The sequence below is a fragment of the Oncorhynchus masou genome, chromosome 27 (assembly GCF_036934945.1).
Source record: "Oncorhynchus masou masou isolate Uvic2021 chromosome 27, UVic_Omas_1.1, whole genome shotgun sequence".
Lineage (NCBI taxonomy): Eukaryota > Metazoa > Chordata > Actinopteri > Salmoniformes > Salmonidae > Oncorhynchus > Oncorhynchus masou.
In genome coordinates this window covers 41,098,820-41,117,380 of record NC_088238.1, presented here as the reverse complement: position 1 = coordinate 41,117,380, position 18,561 = coordinate 41,098,820, and the positions used below count along the sequence as shown (strand labels likewise).

At 42.3% G+C, this 18,561-nt stretch overlaps 1 protein-coding gene across 1 annotated transcript; it reads left to right on the top strand.

The window, feature by feature from the left end:
- Nucleotides 1-1,769: 1,769 nt before the first annotated feature.
- On the top strand, nucleotides 1,770-11,953 carry si:cabz01007807.1 (uncharacterized). The gene is made up of 37 exons (XM_064940264.1): nucleotides 1,770-1,928; nucleotides 2,145-2,213; nucleotides 2,872-2,937; nucleotides 3,528-3,584; nucleotides 3,686-3,739; nucleotides 3,895-4,863; nucleotides 4,969-5,034; nucleotides 5,155-5,211; nucleotides 5,386-5,439; nucleotides 5,551-5,610; nucleotides 5,781-5,816; nucleotides 5,938-6,009; nucleotides 6,110-6,160; nucleotides 6,242-6,301; nucleotides 6,403-6,459; nucleotides 6,538-6,633; nucleotides 6,726-6,776; nucleotides 6,860-6,925; nucleotides 7,025-7,126; nucleotides 7,291-7,353; nucleotides 7,461-7,526; nucleotides 7,623-7,679; nucleotides 7,780-7,839; nucleotides 7,920-7,979; nucleotides 8,127-8,225; nucleotides 8,312-8,362; nucleotides 8,484-8,546; nucleotides 8,658-8,756; nucleotides 8,849-8,908; nucleotides 9,077-9,142; nucleotides 9,240-9,341; nucleotides 9,445-9,495; nucleotides 9,564-9,644; nucleotides 10,105-10,182; nucleotides 10,308-10,347; nucleotides 10,468-10,525; nucleotides 10,677-11,953. The coding sequence occupies exons 1-37, from the start codon at nucleotides 1,926-1,928 to the stop codon at nucleotides 11,425-11,427; spliced, it is 3,951 nt and encodes a 1,316-aa protein (XP_064796336.1). The 5' UTR covers nucleotides 1,770-1,925; the 3' UTR covers nucleotides 11,428-11,953.
- Nucleotides 11,954-18,561: the final 6,608 nt, after the last annotated feature.

The window sequence follows — 18,561 nt, the reverse complement described above, 5'->3', positions numbered from 1 at the left end:
TTAGATTGGTCTTTACCTTCAAAGAAGCCCAAAATGAGGAGACCTTGGGAAAACAATCTTGATTAATTCCATGGAAATACTTGTTACATTAACAAATTGGGCTGTTAATTCAAGCCTTTCATTTTGGTTTCATTATATATTTTATACACTGAGTATACAAACATTAAGAACACCTGCTCTTTCCACGACATAAACTGACCAGGTGAATCCAGTTGATAGCCATGATCCCTTATTGATGTCGCTTGTTAAATCCAAGTCAATCCATGTAGATGAACGGGAGGAGACAGGTTAAAGAAGGATTTTTAAGCCTTAAGACAATTGAGACTATAAAAATAACAAAAACAGTTTAGCTTGGGCATACTGCATACCACAAACCATGCACAATCTAAAATCGCACAGATTTATATAAACAAGACATTTCAAATGTCCACTTTTGCTTATGAAAAACACTAATATTGTTCTCTTCTCCAAGTTTTGTGACACTGACATGAATTAACAACATGAATGTTGTTTAATAAATGTTTTGAGACAATTTAAACTAAATATGTCTCGATTAAATGTCCAATGCAGCCATGATTATTATCTCATTACTGGGTAACAATTAATTAAGTACCTTATTGGGATTTTCAAATAAAAAATTCTAAAACAAATTTTTTTTTAGCGAAGAACAATTTCTCAAGCAACAACTTTGCTTGGACTGTTTGGCAGTGGTCTGGGTGGGGAGGGGAAAACTGAAAACTAGCTGTTATTGACAGAGAGGTTTGGAACTCACTTTCTCGTTGGTTTATTAACTACTGTACTGCTCCATCCCACCAAAACAGGCAGACATTTCAGACAATATTTTCAAAGAGCTCTTACACTAAAAGGGCATTATCATAATTTTCAATCTGTCAAAGTATTATTCTAACCTCATAGTGTGGTAATATATATATATATAAAAAGAAACAGGAAAACACGTTTTTGACTGTACAGTATTATGACGCTTCTCCAATAGAAATCTCCCATCACACTTGTAGGCGATGTCATGGTGACGTTGGCTAGCTAAACTGCGTAGAAAATGTCATCGGGGCTAATATACTGTAATATAAAAGTGGGACTTTATATAGAGAACCAAATTATGTAACTTCATATTGCAATGCAAATTACATTTTACTTCACCCAATTTATTTGCAATACATAAAAAATAATTGCATATTTTCAGAGATAGAGCTAGAATTCAATGATGTAATGACACTATGAAAACTGCCCTAAACAGGTTTCATTGAGAAATTATACAGGCATGCACGCACACACACACACTCTCTCTCTCTCTCTGAGAAATTATACAGGCATGCACGCACACACACACACACACACTCTCTCTCTCTCTGAGAAATAATACAGGCGCACGCGCGCGCACACACACACACAGAACAACATGTATCTACACATCCATCCAACATCAACTTAAAGCACTGACTCCATTTCAAATGAACACACGTTTGACCCCGCCCCCCCTCCTAGACATAGGGACCATTAAAGACAGATGGAGAGACGGACAGACAGATGCGCACACACACGTACAAGCCCCCTGTAGTTTTAGGCGTACTAGCTAATAGGTATATAAATTGGCACCAATGTTTCTTTCACCAATGTATAGGAACACAACACACCTGTGCGCGTCATTGGCCGTACCTTCTCCTTGTGGCGAGGACAACTGGTCCGGTCGCATTTTATCGCTTGGATGAATAAGGGAAGGGGAGGGAAATCAAACACGCCTACGTATTCTGTCCATCAATCATCCAATCACCAGTACACGCAGCGTGGACCGCTTGCCAAGTCGCGCAGTTGGAAATACTAGTTCGGCAACTAACGAGTTCATTTCAGTGCAAACTTTTGTTTTGTGCAGACAATAGCTTACTGGATCGGATATCAACACAACAACCATGGTGAGATCAAACTAATTGAAATGTTTTCGTGATAAGTGATAGGCCTACCATGGAATTATTACGGACACGTGCGTTTGCGTCAAATCACAACTCTTCGAACTCTTGAATAATTCTAAAATATGATTTCAGTTCAATAAGAGTAGAACGTCCAACACTTTACTTTTCTTACAAGATCAAACTGCATTGTGTTTTGATGTGTTCTTCTTTCTCTGTCAGGATAAGGAGGAGGAGAGGGAAGGGGCACAGAGTGAGCCGGTGGAGGGTTTTTTGGGGGAGAGAAGACCGGTGAGTAAGAATCTGGGACAGGTTTCCCAAAAGCATAATGAAGCGAAGTTTATCGGTTCTAAAGATGAACTTAGCCTTGAGATGCGTTTGTTCAATACCACAGTTGAACTCCTCTCACCTCTTGTGCCCTAAAATAAAGCTTATTGACTATGCATATTTTAAACCTTGATCTTACTGTGCAAAGTATGTCGTCAGGTTTTTAGCCACAAAGTACAGTAGTAGGCCCTACAGTATGTGAATACTTATTATATAGAGAGCTCTTTTTAATCTCATTAGCTGTAGCTCGGGAACTGTGTTGGCATGGCATTGTGTCTGACATTCTTTCAGGGCAGTTAATTGAGAAATGACGTTGCTTGTGATGTCAGGTATTTTTGATACCTATGTACTCTATCACCCTTTAAGAATATTGCGAAACAGCCTGAGAAATCAACCCACCTCCCGATACTATCAGGGTGTGTAATTTGTACAGCTCCTTGTTAGGTTGTCTGGTGTAGTTTTCCTGGCCATTTTTGTACACAACACAATATTAATTATCCACTATAGACACAGTAGACAAGCAAGCACTGTATACACTTAGAGTATAGACAAGCAAGAAAGCTTTACCTATAGGAATTCATTCATGGAGTCAAATTTAATATTTGTTTTTAAATTATTTCAGAGCATCATGAGACTACAGGGGATGCTGAGGAGAGTTTCCCAGAGTCCCTTCCGCAAACAATACAGGGTAAACAACACTGGCACACAATCTCAAATCAAAATCAAATGTATTTGTAAAGCTGTTTACATCAGCAGATGTCACAAAGTGCTAATACAGAAATCCAGCAAACAGCAAGCAATGGAGAGGCATGGTGGCTAAGAAAAACTCCCTGGAAAGGCAGAAAACTAGGAATAAACCTAGAGAGGAACCAGGCTCTGAGGGCGGGCCAGTTCTTCTGGCTGTATCGGGGGGAGAGGAAAAAAGACCGGTCAGGGTTCCATAGCCGCAGGCAGAACAGTTTAAAACTGGAACAGCAGCATGACCAGGTGGACTGGGGACAGCCAGGAGTCATCAGGCCAGGTAGTCCTGAGGCATGTTCCTAGGGCTCAGGTCCTCCAGGAGGGAGGGAGAAAGAGAATTAGGAGGGAGCATACTTAAATTCACACAGGACACTAGATAAGACAGGAGAATTACACCAGATTTAACAGACTGACCCAAGCCCCCCAGCACATGGTCTATTGCAGCATAGATACTGGAGGCTGAGATGTGGGGGGGACACAAGCTCATAGAAGGGATATCATAACACTCTTTTTGAAATCTTCCACATTCTCTTTCAGACTCCTATCCCCTCCACTTCAGAATCCAGAGATTCCTCTGACACTCGCCTGAAGCAGGTTTGACTGAATTATTATAGGGCAACTGGCAATGGTAAATGTTTAAACAATGTCCATTTATTTGTTACCCAATTGTATGCTTTAATCTCGTTCTCTCTCAGAATGGAATCAATCGTAGCTTGTCAAAAGAGAACCCATTCTACTCTTATATGAAAGTGAGTCTTTATCAGCGACATTGCATTTCCACCAGATCTCTAGCCTTCCATTTGTATGGTGGTATGACACATATGTGCAATACTATTGACAATGACTGTTTTGTTTGACTGATGTGTTAAATTGCTTACACGATGAGTTCATTTTTAACCCACAGGAATCCAGCAGTGTGACTATTGACGGGGACACGAAGAATCAGGATTCAGAGGTTCTACGTGGGCAGAGTTTAGTCACCGTCTTTGCTCCTCCGCCTGAGGTCCGGAGCACACCAGAGGGCCTCCAACCTGACAAACAGACAGGCGACAACCTTCAGACCACACCATCTGACCAGCCCACGTATATTTTCAAAACCATGTCTGAAAGACGGTCACCGGATCTCTTCGAAACAACGGCCCTAACTCAAAACACACCAAATGTGAGCCACAGTCCTTTATTTGTCACACCTGCTGAAAGACTGGAGCTTTGGGCAACTCCTTCGAACCAACAGGACCTATTCAAAACTCAGCCTTCAAAAACACCAAACCCATTCCAAGCTCCTCCAACCAAGAGAGATTACCAATTCAAAGCACCACCCACCAAGGGAGAGTCCCTATTCAATGCTCCTCCCACCAAGGGAGATGACCTTTTCCAAGCCCCTTTGTCCATTCCAAAGGACCCCTTCCAATCCACTCCTTCTGACACTCCCAATCTCATTCAAGCCACGCCTATTAGGTCAAATGACCCTTTGCAAATTCCCTCTTCCAATGTGACACCAGACATCTTTCAGCCCCTGCCTTCCAGGACATGGGACATATTCCATTCCTCACCCAGTGACGTCTTTCAGAGTGCTTCTTTCAGTACTGACTCTACAGTCAAGCAGTCCACACCTTTATTCCAGACTTCGCCAGGGCAGAAAACAGACATCTTCTCAGGGTCAGATTTTGAGAAGACTGCTGAGCTCTTCAATGCATCACTCTCCAACACGCAGGATTTCAACCTTGCAACACCCTCTGAACAGTATGATATCTTACTGATGACCCCTCATGGAACCAGACATGTTCTCCAACCCACCCCTACTGCCATGGAACATGGTACCCTCCATGCCAGATCCCTGTCCCCCACGCAGGCTTTCAATGGTAACCCCCAGGTAGTTACCTTACAAGTCTTTTTTTCCTCATGTCTTCCTACAGTCTTTGATATCTGTGACTTCTCTTTCCAACACTGCAAAGAGTGACATGTTGTGACCTCTCAGGTGAAGACCTCCAACAGCCCTCCCAAACCACCTCCTCAAAAAAGACAGCCCAAGTTACAGAGTCGTGTAAGGACACCTCCACCATTTTTATTTGTCCCTTTTTCTCCATGTTTGTAAGCATACCAATTATTGTAATGTCTGTCTGTGATTCACTTGTATCTCATTGGGTTTCTGCTATGTCTTTAGACCGAAGCTGAGCGACCAGATCCTAAACCAGGCCCTCAAACGAAGAACACAGCTCAGGTAAGTTTCTGTGCCAAGTAAGTCTATACATACTAAGTCTATTCCTACCACAATCAGTTGAACAGCCTTTAAATGACAGAACTTTTCTACGACTTTCAGTAGACAAGACGGTGTCGTGTAGGAACATGTCGTCTCTCTCTCTGTTGATCTGGGCATAACATTCTGATTTTACAGGACAACAAATTAGAGGAAGTGGAGGTATTTGAGAACATTCTTTTGACTGGCCAGGTATGTACTAGAGGGGCGCCACTTGGACAGAATGAACGTGTAACTTTTTTTCTTTGACTATCTTATTGCTGTGTGTACTGAACTGGGTTTACTTTGTTAAACCCAAAACAGGAGAGATGTGTGGAGGATTGGCCTGAAAACAGTCCTGAGCTCAATCCTCACTGGAAACCTGTAAGAACTAATTTAATGGCTTTTTCTACATGTTCATTGTTTCGCATGAAATGATCAATTCCTTGCCACACTCCTACCTAATATTACTGTATTTTATTTAACATGAATCTATTGTACATTGACTAGCCTAAAGGTTAATCAACTGTTTGATTATCTTTTTCCCTCGTCAGTCTGGCAAACTGAGGCTTAGGAGGGAGTCGATGAAGGTAATCACCACATCAGTTTTTCTCAAATGTGTGCTTAGTGGTGGTCAATTGGTACTGAAGGTGTGACTGTGTGTGCTGTTTCTGTTCCTCGCTCATCTGCTCTCGCTCTCTCCGATCTCAGGTGGCATCAGACTCTGATGGGGGGAGTGTAGAAGAACTGGAAGAGAATGACGCCGGAAAACGTGCGAAAACTGTACGTCTCACACTCTTATTTGTATTCGTTCTGTATTTTAAGTGTCCGTTTCTACATTTTATATCCTTTTGTTTTCAACGTTTTCCTTTTTTTATTTCAGAAAAGGGGGAGGACGTTCAAGGTATCCTTTCTTTCCAGAAGAGGGTCAAAGGTAAATCAACCTTCTTTTTTTTAATGAATAATGTATATATGTTCTGCTGCTGTAGTCATTAAACATGTTTTTATTCTACAGGATAAATATTCTGAAGACCTGAAGGATAGTGACAGCGGCACACTACGTCGAGGATCAAAGGTGAAGACTGTGTTATCTTTGATTAATTGTATGTGTGATTGTGTAGGTAGCTATATGGAAATGCTTATTGTCAGTGTTTTAATGTCATTTTTTTGGTTTAGGAGAGATTTTCTGAATCCAAGGATGGAGAGAGCAATAGTCTCCGTTGGGGGTCAAAGGTGAGTGTGTTCCTGTGTAAAGATCGTAATGAATTAAGACGTTTAATACAGTATTAATTACTTTAACGTGTTGTCCAGGGGGGCTTTTTGGAGGAAGACTTCCCAAAGAAAGGGGTAGATGTCTTCTCTGCAGATTACGAAGATAAGGAGAATTACATGGAGCACGGCAAGCCGGTATTTCTTTTTAACCAGTTAGTTTTGAAAGATTTTGTGTGAATTTCATTCATTTAGTATTGTAATTGTTTGAACTTCCTTCCCCTAAACAGAAGAAATCATTCAAATTCAAAATGCCCCTTGTGCATCGCAGAGGATCTAAGGTATAATTGAACATATCATTTCAAGGGGTGTTTAAAATAATTTAACATTTGTTGGAATAACTTTTTTTAAATTTTATTTTTAGGATCGGTTTTCAGCTGACCATCTTGAAAAAGCTTCAGGCCTACATTTGCCTCAACATAGAGCGAATGTATATATATATTTTTATATCTGTGTGTTTGTAAACAAAAATAGCAATATATTGGTGTACAAAATCTGTGTTGACATATTCCTGTGGTGTGTTTTCCAGGAGGGCTTGCTAGACGATGACTTTCCTCAGAAGGAAGTAGGATTCATATCTGCAGGGGAGAATGAAGATGAAGAACATAATGGGATCGACGACTCCAAACAGGTACCCATCTTCTTTATGTCTATATTTCTAGGTTTTTTGTTTGTTATGAAAGACTACTCATCAAAACCACTGCCGCTTTTATTGTATAAATGTTGTGCTGACAAAAGTTGCAGTCTTAACACTGATCCCTGTGGAACACCACATATGGGTTTGTCGTTTAACAGGCCCTGGGTTTGGATGAGAACTCTGAAGAGGAGCCAGAGGAACGTGATGGGACGGGTGGACTTGTATGCTTTGTCTCATGCTTAACACGTTTAGGTAGTTGACAACTGTTGTATGAAAAATGTATCAAACTTCTATCATTGAGACTGTTTCCATCTGTTTTTCTGCACAGAAAAAAAGCAAAGGTGTCAAAATTAAGTTTGTGCCTCACAGAGGGTTCGCAATCTGCCTCGAAAAGGTAAGGAGGGAAACGTGTACAGTAGGCTAAATGCACATGCTTTTGTATTCATGCAAAAACTGATATAATGCCAATAATGTTTTGTTAAATTCCCAGGATGAACCAACAGGCGCTCATGAATACACACCTCGCAGAGGTTCAAAGATGATTCATGTATGTATATACTGTGTGTAGAAATACTTGTGACAAAACACAATATTCGTTTCTATACACGTTTTCACTTGTCCATATGCAGTAATTATGTGTTTCTTAGGAGAAACCTCTTGATGAACTTAAAGGTGCCCATGGTTATACACCACGCAAGGAGTCCAAGGTACTGTGAGTTTCTATGCGTGTACTCTATGAACACTGTACTACTGTATGTACAGTCAACATTTGTTTGTTCTTTTGTAGGTTAATATTTTTGAGGAAACAGAAGAAGTGAAAGGCTACACCCCGCAGTCACACCCCAAGGTTGGATGTGTGTCTTTGTCGTAATTGTCTGTGTAGTTGTGTTGGTATTTGTGTCAACTCAAATTTAGTCTATGCTGTTCAATGTACAGAGAAAATGTAACATGACAGTATAAATGTTTGATTTATTTAATGTTTTTCTTTCAACAGAGCTTTTTGGATGATTACTTGCCTGAGAAGGGGGCACGTTTCTCCTCAGCAGGAGCGGTAGAAGAATACCAACAGAATGTGATGGAAGACTGCAAACCGGTACGTCCCTCTTTCTTTCACATCCCTCACTTCCTCTGTCTGCTCTTTATTTAACCTAATGACATGATAAACGTTGTCTCCTACAGAAGAAACCGTTCAAATTAAAACTCCTACATATGAATCGTCGGAAATCGGGGGTAAGGTTTTTTGTTGGTTTCTGTGTGGTTGTGCTTTATATTTTTTGGAAAATACCGTTTTTCTTTATCAAACAAGATGATCAAGTTGTGAATGTTGGTGCATTATTTTTCATTCTTACAGAGCGCTGAGGAGAATTCTCAGACTAGTAGCACACAACAGCACTCCCCACAAAGGAGATCAGAGGTTTGCCAATTTTTCTGTTTTCCCATGTGAGCAAATTTGGAAGCGCTGTCTATTTACAAGTTAGATACGTGTTGAGTCCCAACTTCTAAAGTGTCTCTTGTTTTTGTCCAGGAGGGCTTTCTGGACAGTGATGTGCCTCAGAAGGGAGCAGATCTCTTCTATGCTGGACAGATAGAAGAGGAACAGAACGAGATGGAAGACTGGAAACCGGTACGTCTCTTTTCCTTTACACAGTAGAACTTTCTCCTCTTGAGCTTTGGATGGATCCCACTCGTGCTCTAAATGTCATCTCTCTTTAACAGAAGAAACCATCAAAATTTAAGAACCACCTTGCAAGTCGGCGCAAGTCAAGCCAAATCCAGGTAATTATTATGTTTGTGTAGGCCCTCTAAGTGTGTTGTCTGTTTATTAGAGAATGTGTCGATTTTTATATTTCTTTTAACAGATTTACATTTGCCATTATTGGCCTATAAAGAACATCTGTATTAGTTTTAAAACAGGTCTGTGTATTTTCATCTCCTTTATTCTAGGAAATGTTTCCATATGAAAAGTCACAGATTGGTTCCGAGCGCTACACACCTCGACGAGCATCCCATGTGAGAGCATTTCTATTGGTCCAAGGATATGGCTTCTGTGCGCACTTCACATTTTGTCAGCGGACGAACGTTGACATTCCTGTGGTATGTTTTCCAGGAGGGCTTTCTGGACGATGACACTTCTCAGAGGTCAGATCTCTTCTCAGCAGGAGGGCATGGAGATTATTATGGACAGGATGATATAGAAGACTGCAAACCGGTACTGCTACTACTTTATAAACATCCTTTCTTCATTTACTGTGTGATTTTATTTTTATTTTTTTTAACCCGCTGTTAATCTATATCCAATCTTTCCTCTACAGAAGAAATCATTCAAATTTAAAGCCCCTCATAAGCATCGCAAAGAAACTAAGGTAAGTGTGTGTGTGTGTGTGTTACTGCCATATGTTTACTGATGTTAGTGTTGGTTTCTCTCTCTCAGACTAAAGCGAGAGATGAAAGGATGACCGAGTACCCACCAGGAGCCACATCTAGTGACTACTACTTTTCAGAGGCTGCAGAGGTACACCCATACAAGAACACATCCAACATGTACATTTGTGCTGAATCATTGTCTTCTATTGGAGACAGGCCTGAAACGACTGAAAACCATGGGTAGTAGTTGTCTTGATCGGTGTTGTATGACTAACATAATAGGTTTTTTTTTTAAAAAGCCACACACACCCACGTTGTTGTCGACAACTATGGTCTGGGTCTGGCTGGCTTCTGTCTCTGTCTTGTGTGGCACATTCCTGTCGGTCATGCAACTGAACCGGATCTGCTGCATACTGTAAGGGATTTTTAAGCCTCAGGGGGAGGGAAAGCTGGCAAAGGCCATGGTTCTCATAAAAGGCAGTGCAGACTATCCCTTTATAAGGATAATAAGGTATGCACAGCAAATAGATTCAAACTCAACCAGCAATCTCTCCTACTCCCTCTCACTTCTTTCTTACATTGTCCCCTCTTCTCTCTCTCTCTCACAGGCGGAGTGGCGTTCTGCTCAGATTGACGAACAGCTTGCAGACGGTCTGGAGGATGAGGAGGAGGAGGAGGAAGAGGGGGTCAGTATTTGACGAGTCAAATGTCGCTCACAAATCACCATCTGCCCTATTTCAATGGTAACAGTTTGAAAATGTGACTGTGTGAAAGCAATGTCCAAATATATCAGCGTTTCTCCGTCTCACAGGACACTGACAGCTTGATGGAGTGGTGGAACACTGTGGAACGTGAGTCATACACACGTGCGTACACATACACATGTGCATGCACTCACAAGCACGTATGCATGCACACGCATGTGTTCACACACAGCCAGTTTGTAATCTGGGAATTGTCTTGTGCCTCAGAATGGGATGAGCTGCCTTCAGATGATGAAGACAAGACCGTGAAGGACGATGAGACTAGGTATGTCCTCTTTGACTACTGATTACGTTGTTATCACCACAATCTCGTGAAACATTGCTGATGTTTGAATACTTGCTCTCTCTGCCTCCCTTTCGCTCCTCTCCCTCTTGCCATGTCCTTCTGTCTCTCTCTCTCCCCCCTCCCCCTTAAGGTCATTCACCCTACTGGCGGAGAAGGTGCACCGCGGCCTGAGTGTCTTCAACAAGGTGTTCACGGAGCGTGCCGAGGTCCTCTGGCAGTACGTCATCAAGCTCTACGCCCTTGCCGACGACATCACCTCCTTCCATAAGAAGGCCAAGATTGGCAACATCACCGGCGGCACCACCGCCGCCGTCGGGGGCGGCGCAGCCATCGTCGGCCTGGCCCTCGCCCCCTTCACCTTCGGCGCCTCGCTCATCATCACGGCTGTGGGCGTCGGGGTGGCGGCGGCCGGAGGGATCACGTCGGCCTCGGCGACCATCTCGGACAACGTGAACAACATGCAGGACAGGAAGAAAGTGGAGGTGGTTCTGGAGGATTATGAGGCAAGGATGGAGGAGTTGGTGAAGATCTTGAGGTTTGTGTGCGAGGGGCTGTATAGACTCAGGGGGCATCCTCTCCTCCGGAGAGGAACCCAGCACTACTCTGGAGACTGGGAGGTCCGCAGGGCCGTTCAAATGGTCAGCCTAGTGGATAGACCTGTGTTGAGGGCCACAGAGGTAACAGAAGGAGCTGCCGTGGCCCTCAGGGGCCTCTTCAAAGGAATGGATAAATACTTCACCAAGGACTCTCGTGAGCTAAAGAAAGGGTTTAAGAAAGAGGTGGTGTTTAAGATTAGGCAAGTAGCTCAGGTGCTACACGAGAGCCTGATGGAGCTGAATGCTATCAGGGAGGAGCTGCAGGATGCTAATGGCAATATATGAAACAGTTCAACTCCCACAATGCAACGTGTCTTATGCAACTCATGGCCCCCTCTACTGTCCAAGCTGAGGATTTGTTTTCAAGATCTTGATTTTCTTTTTTACCTAAACCTAACAAGGACTTTCCCAACTTTCCTGTTCCTCTTTAAACGAAAAGGAGAAACTGAACATTTGCCTTGTAATAAATGAAGTTACAAACTCTGATTGCATTCTGCAATTTGGACAACTATGCAGCATAATAAGCTTTTACTTACAAAGAACTTGTATGTATGACTTTACTGGATTGTGAAGTAGTAGGCCTAAGATCTTGGATACGTGTTCATAACTAGCTTAGGCTACACTCATGTGATATACCATGTAGCCATGGATCTAATCTAGCTATTATTTTAAAATAGAGTATATATTTCAACGTTTAATAAATAGGTTATTTATACTGTAACCAAATGAAATGTGCAATGTTGATGATGACTAATAGCGCAATGAGGCAGCTATTGGAATTGTGTTTAATAAAGATAATTATGCATTTGAATTGCTTGTAAACTTTTCACTTTGAACATTTCAACCTTGATTGTTCCTGATGTAAATGTCAGTATTTTATCCACGTCTTTTTCATCAAATTGGAAATGCCCAACTCGGAGTGTAAGTAATGAGGGTTCGATTAATCTCGCCCAGGCGTCCCGTGAAGGCGTGTTTTGCACCGGCTGAAAGTTGCTACATTTAGTTTGGAACCGGGCTGACTCATGGGAGTGAACCAGGTACACTGAGTTATAATAAGAACTAGACGAAATATGTGTATAACTAACCGACAGATGTTTTCAATGGGAACATAAATCATAGTGGGCAGAACAAGGGGGGTGGCAGAGCCAAGCACGAGCTAGCGAGGTCCTACTGGAATGTATTTGCGTATTTCCGTTTGGGAATGCATACTGTGTGAAGTGTGTGTGTGTGCAATATATCAATTTGCCCTTGCATTCCAAAACAAAGCTGTAAAAAAAATATATTTGACAATTAGTCAAGGAACTGTATTGAGATCAAATGTTTAATCGATGAGGACGTCGCCCAAAATCCATCTCGCTCCATCTTCTCTCACTGCCGCCCACTGGGCTTCCTCTCATTACCATATTTGGTAATGAGTGGAAACGCCAACCCGAATGCTTTACAAATATCTGTCTCATTTTAATAGCCAAACTTTGTTTCAATTTAACCTACTCGCGTTAGCATACGCCATTTAGTGATGGCTGCCATTTTTCTGACTGGGATTATTCCACCTGCATATGCTCCCAGAACTCTGTCTGAGCATGTGGACAGCTGAACAAGCCAACCAGCACTTCCCCTGGCTTCCTGGGGTCATGACCTCAGAGCAGGAATATAAAATGTTAATATCTTCAGTTGTGAGTGATGGAAAACAAATCTGCCTCGGTGACAATTTGAATAATTTAATAGATGTTTTGTGCACAAAGTTGATGATTAAAGTGTCTTATTAGGAATTTTCAGATTTGAATTCTCTTTTGGCGCTGTCGATGGGAATTGTCTTTCTCGGCTGTGATTCAGTTAACCTGCAGTACCGAACAATACTGTAGGTGCAGTCAAAAAAGTGCTTCCAGACCGGAAACCTGGACCTTGGTCAGGTCATAGCCCCAGGGTTTCAGTTGGGAAGCAGGCCATCTCATGTACACAGAGGAGACTGACAGTACTTCAGTTTAACTAACGCTGAGCCCAGAAAGACAATTCCCATAGATGTCCCCATAGTAAGTCCATTTTCAAAAAGACACTTTCGTTATCACATTTGTGCCAAAAATATCAATTACATTTTTCCATGAATTGTCTGAGGCAGATTTTTTTTTTCCTTCACTCACAGCTGAAGTTAACATTTTATATTCATGCTATTACATGGACGAGCTTGTGTGACATGCACACGAAGGAAAAACAATGAAAATCATTCATGCACTCTCGTCCAGGGTCCTCATGAATAGAAGAGATCCAGCTTTTGTCAAATTAACAGATTTGACTTTACCTAGCAGGTTGGGATAACTTTTTGTTTCTTTCTATTTCATCTTTATTTAACCGGGTAGGCTAGTTGAGAACATGTTGTCATTTGCAACTGCGACCTGGCCAAGATAAAGCATAGCAATTCGACACATACAACAACACAGAGTTACACATGGAATAAACAAAACATAGTCAATAATACAGTAGAAAAAAAAAATCTATATTACAGTGAGTGCAAATGAGGTAAGATGGGTCCTGTGTGGCTCAGTCGGTAGAGCATGGCGCTTGCAACGCCAAGCGTCGTGGGTTCGATTCCCGCTAGGGCCACCCATATGTAAAAAAGTAGTGGCCCCAGCCGACTTGTAAGTCGCTTTGGACAAAAGCGTCTGCTAAATGGGATATATATAAGATAATGGAGTTAACAATAAATAGGTCATGGTGGCAAAGTAATTACAATATAGCAATTAAACACTGAAATGGTAGATGTGCAGAAGATGAATGTGCAAGTAGAGATACTGGTGTGCACAGGAGCAAGATAAATGAATACAGTATGGGGATGAGGTAGATAGATGGGCTGTTTACAGATGGGCTATATACAGGTGCAGTGATCTGTGAGCTACTCTGACAGCTGGTGCTTAATGCTAGTGAGGGAGATAGGAGTCTCCAGCTTCAGTGATTTTTGCAGTTCGTTCCAGTCATTGGCAGCAGAGAACTGGAAGGAAAGGTGACCAAAGGAGGAATTGGCTTTGGGGGTGACCAGTGAGATATACATGCTGGAGCGTGCGCTACGAGTGGGTGCTGCTATGGTGACCAGTGAGCTGAGATAAGGCGGGGCTTTACCTAGCAGAGACTTGTAGATAACCTGTGGCCAGTGGGTTTGGTGACGAGTATGAAGCAAGGGCCAACCAACGAGAGCGTACAGGTCGCAATGGTTGGTAGTGTATGGGGCTTTGGTGACAAAACGGATGGCACTGTGATAGACTGCTTCCAGTTTTGTTGAGTACAGTGTTGGAGGCTATTTTATAGATGACATTGCCGAAGTCGAGGATCAGTAGGATGGTCAGTTTTACGTGGATATGTTTGGCAGCATGAGTGAAGGATGCTTTGCTGCGATATACAGTGCCTTGCGAAAGTATTCGGCCCCCTTGAACTTTGCGACCTTTTGCCACATTTCAGGCTTCAAACATAAAGATATAAAACTGTATTTTTTTGTGAAGAATCAACAACAAGTGGGACACAATCATGAAGTGGAATGACATTTATTGGAATTTTTCAGTTTTTGATTTATTAAAAAAGTTTGAAATATCCAATAAATGTCGTTCCACTTCATGATTTTGTCCCACTTGTTGTTGATTCTTCACAAAAAAATACAGTTTTATATCTTTATGTTTGAAGCCTGAAATGTGGCAAAAGGTCGCAAAGTTCAAGGGGGCCGAATACTTTCGCAAGGCACTGTAGGTCTGTAGCAGTTTGGGTCTAGAGTGTCACCCCCTTTGAAGAGGGGGATGACTGCGGCAGCTTTCCAATCTTTGGGAATCTCAGACGATACGAAAGATAGGTTGAACAGGCTCGTAATAGGGGTTGCAACAATTTTGGCAGATAATTTTAGAAAGAGAGGGTCCAGATTGTCTAGCCCGGCTGATTTGTAGGGGTCCAGATTTTGCAGCTCTTTCAGAACATCAGCTATCTGGATTTGGGTGAAGGAGAAATGGTCGGGGCTTGGGCGGATTGCTGTGGAGGGTGAAAAAGCTAGCCTTAGCTTTCCTAACTGCCTGTGTATATTTGTTCCTAACTTCTCTGAAAAGTTGCATATCACGGGGGCTATTTGATGCTAATGCAGAAAGCTACGGGATGTTTTTGTGCTTGCCAAGGGCAGACAGGTCTGGAGAGAACCAAGGACTATATCTATTCCTAGTTCTACATTTTGTCATTGGATCATGCTTATTTAAGATGGCACTTTTAAAGAATAACCAGGCATCCTCTACTGATGGGATGAGGTCAATGTCATTCCAGGATACCCCGGCCAGGTCGATTAGAAAGGCCTGCTCGCAGAAATGTTTTAGGGAGCGTTTGACAGTGATGAGGGGTGGTCGTTTGATCGCAGACCCATTACGGGTGCAGACAATGAGGCGGTGATTGCTGAGATCTTGATTGAAAACAGCAGAGGTGTATTTGGAGGGCGAGTTAGTTAGGATGATATCTATGAGGGTGCCCGTGTTTACAGATTTGGGGTTGTACCTGGTAGGTTCATTGATCATTTGTGTGAGATTGAGGGCATCAAGTTTGGAGGGCATCAAGTCGCTGTGCGCATAAATTAACTTAAATGAGAATAAATTAGCTAGCTAACAGTTTCCACTCGAATACACTGCATAAAGTTAGCAGTGGGGTTGAGATTAGGTTTAAAATCTGTTTTTAAGAAGAGAAATTGTGATGTTTACCATAGCTAACTAGCTTAACGCTACTGTAACGGTAGACTTGCTACTTGCTATCCAGACAATGCTAGTAAGGGTTTGTGTGTTATCAGTACAGTCACGTTAAAGTAGCGTTAGCTGGTGTAACCGATGTGAAATGGCTAGCTAGCTAGCTAGTTAGCGGTGGTGCACGCTAATAACCTTTCAACCGGTGACGTCACTCGCCCTGAGACCTGAAGTAGTTGTTCCCCTTGGTCTGCAAGGGCCGCGGCTTTTGTGGCGCGATGCTTCGTGGGTGGCTGTTGTTGATTTATCAAGATGGTCCTTGGTTCAAGCCCAGGTAGGGGCGAGGGAACGGATGAAAGTTATACTGTTACACTAGCTAGTTAATAAGGACTGTGAGTCTCTTGTGTGTCTCTGTGAAAAAGATAGCTAGCTAACCATTTATACGCAGCCAATTTTCTTGTAGGCTACTAGCTAGTCATGTGATGGTGTGTTTGTTTAATAGCGACTTGAATTGTGTGTGCTCTGAGTAGGGACTGTGGGGGTGCAGCACTGCAGTGTGTGTTTGAAGACTTTCTGTGTCTGAGAGGAGTGGGGAGCTGGGAGAATTCAAGGTGACTGGAGAGGGACAGTTGCAGGGAGCATAATGCTGTACGCACACAGCCATGGAGATATCAACAGCACTCCCTGTGGTATAGCCATCACTAATAAGACCGGGAGGAGGAAGTCGAGATACAGGTGATGGAGGAAGTTTGAGATGAGGGAGTGTCTGAGAATTGGACTTTCTATGTCTGTTTTCTGTTTCTCTGTCTAAGTAGCCTACATGTCTATGTAATCTGGAGACACTGGGAATGTTTGGTGTGGAGAGGACAGCGGACTCGCTGGAGAACATTGCAGCCACTTGGCAGTGAGGGGATTCGATTAATCTCGCCCGGGCGCCAGTGTAGGCGTGTTTTACACCGGCTACAAATGTATTGCATTCTATTTGGAACCGGGCTGCCTCCCGGGTGTGGTGCCTCCAGGGTGTAAGCCAGGCGCAACACTCTGGCTGACTGCGAAGTCGGCTCATAACAAAAGTGACGTAGGTTAAGCACACGGAGTAATGACTAAGATTCTTTGTTTTCACATGCAAAAGTGATTGCTTTTGATAAAAAACACTTTCTGCTTTCCCAATGAAAACTAGTTAGAAAATTCGAACATACAGTATCAGTCAAAAGTTTGGACACACCTACTCATTCAAGTGTTTTTCTCTAATTTTACTATTTTACTATCGAAATTGTAGAATAATAGTGAAGACATCAAAACTATGAAATAACAAATATGGAATCATGTAGTAACCAAAAAAAGTGTAAAACATATCAAAATATATTTGAGATTCTTCAAAGGAGCCACCCTTTGAGTTGACAGCTTTGCACACTCTTGGCATTATCTCAACCAGCTTCATGGGGTAGTGACCTGGAATGCATTTCAATTAACAGGTGTGCCTTAAAAGTACATTTGTGGAATTTTTTTCCTTAATACATTTGAGCCAATCAGTTGTTGTGACAAGTTAGGGGTGGTATACAGAAGGTAGCCCTATTATGGCAAGAATCTCAAATATATATTTTGGGGTTACTACATGACTCCATATGTATTATTTCATAGTTTTGATGTCTTCACTATTATTCTGCAATAAAGAAAAACCCTTGAATAAGTAGGTGTCCAAACTTTTGACTAGTACTATATGCTTTTATTGAAAATATATGTATCTTTCTGAATGATGCACCATGCTATCTTATTGACAACATGACCGAGCAGCGCAGATTACTGTTCGATTTGAAAAGCTCCTCCCTCACCGCTTTTGCTCGTTAACATCAAGGACCATAGCCGGGTGCACCACGGCTCAGGTTAATCGACCTCCCTCGGTGTTTGCATTACTGCTACATTACACTGTTAGGAGTGTTCCAATAATTACATGTTTGGGTGTATGTGTGTCAAAGGTGAGGGAAGATAAGCCGGGGTTTGTGAAGATGCGTCTGGTGTGTTGAGGATATGCAGATGCACTCCAATTTCCTGGCCAGAAAGTTGACATGTTAAGTCTATCCCTACACCTTACCCCTTACCCTCTACTCTAACCCTGGCCTAGCCCCTTACTCTCAAACCACTAACCCCTAAGTTTCCAACATGACCTGGCTTGTGTGTTTGTGTGTTACACATGGTGTTGAAGGCGGAGTATGCCTCATACCTGCAGCAGCACCCGGATCTCCGCGCCATGATGGCTGACTTCTTGCAGTTCCTGTTACTATAAAAACCGAGTGACATTATTATGTTCACCTGCACGGACCGCCGACCCCCGTGGGGCCCATTCATCACCTTTTCACCTTGAGGACACACACTATGGCTGGTTCTCAATAGTCTAATAGCTTCCTCTCACAGGCACTTTAGTGAGGACAATACTATTCTGGTTGGCAGTCACTAGTATGTACAGTGGTGGCCCTCGATCTAGAGTACTGATCAAGTATGAATGCTTTTATGGATGTTTAGTTTGTTATTTTGTGATACAGTTTTTACTGTCTACTGATTTTGTTTTGATTCTGTATTGAATCAAATTCCAATCAAATCTGTTGATATGGCAATTGCAAGTTACACTTATGTCAGTTGGTGTGAATAAATAAAATGTATTATTAATTTCTTGTATGTCTCCCATGCTTAATATCTGATAATCACTTTATCCTTTGGTGAGAATTACAGTAAC

Bases quoted from the DNA above. Each gene is read 5' to 3' on its own strand.
- si:cabz01007807.1 (XM_064940264.1), top strand. The intron at 7,354-7,460 runs GTATGCTTTGTC...TTTTCTGCACAG, and splicing joins GTGATGGGACGGGTGGACTT to AAAAAAAGCAAAGGTGTCAA. The intron at 10,348-10,467 runs GTGAGTCATACA...CTTGTGCCTCAG, and splicing joins GTGGTGGAACACTGTGGAAC to AATGGGATGAGCTGCCTTCA.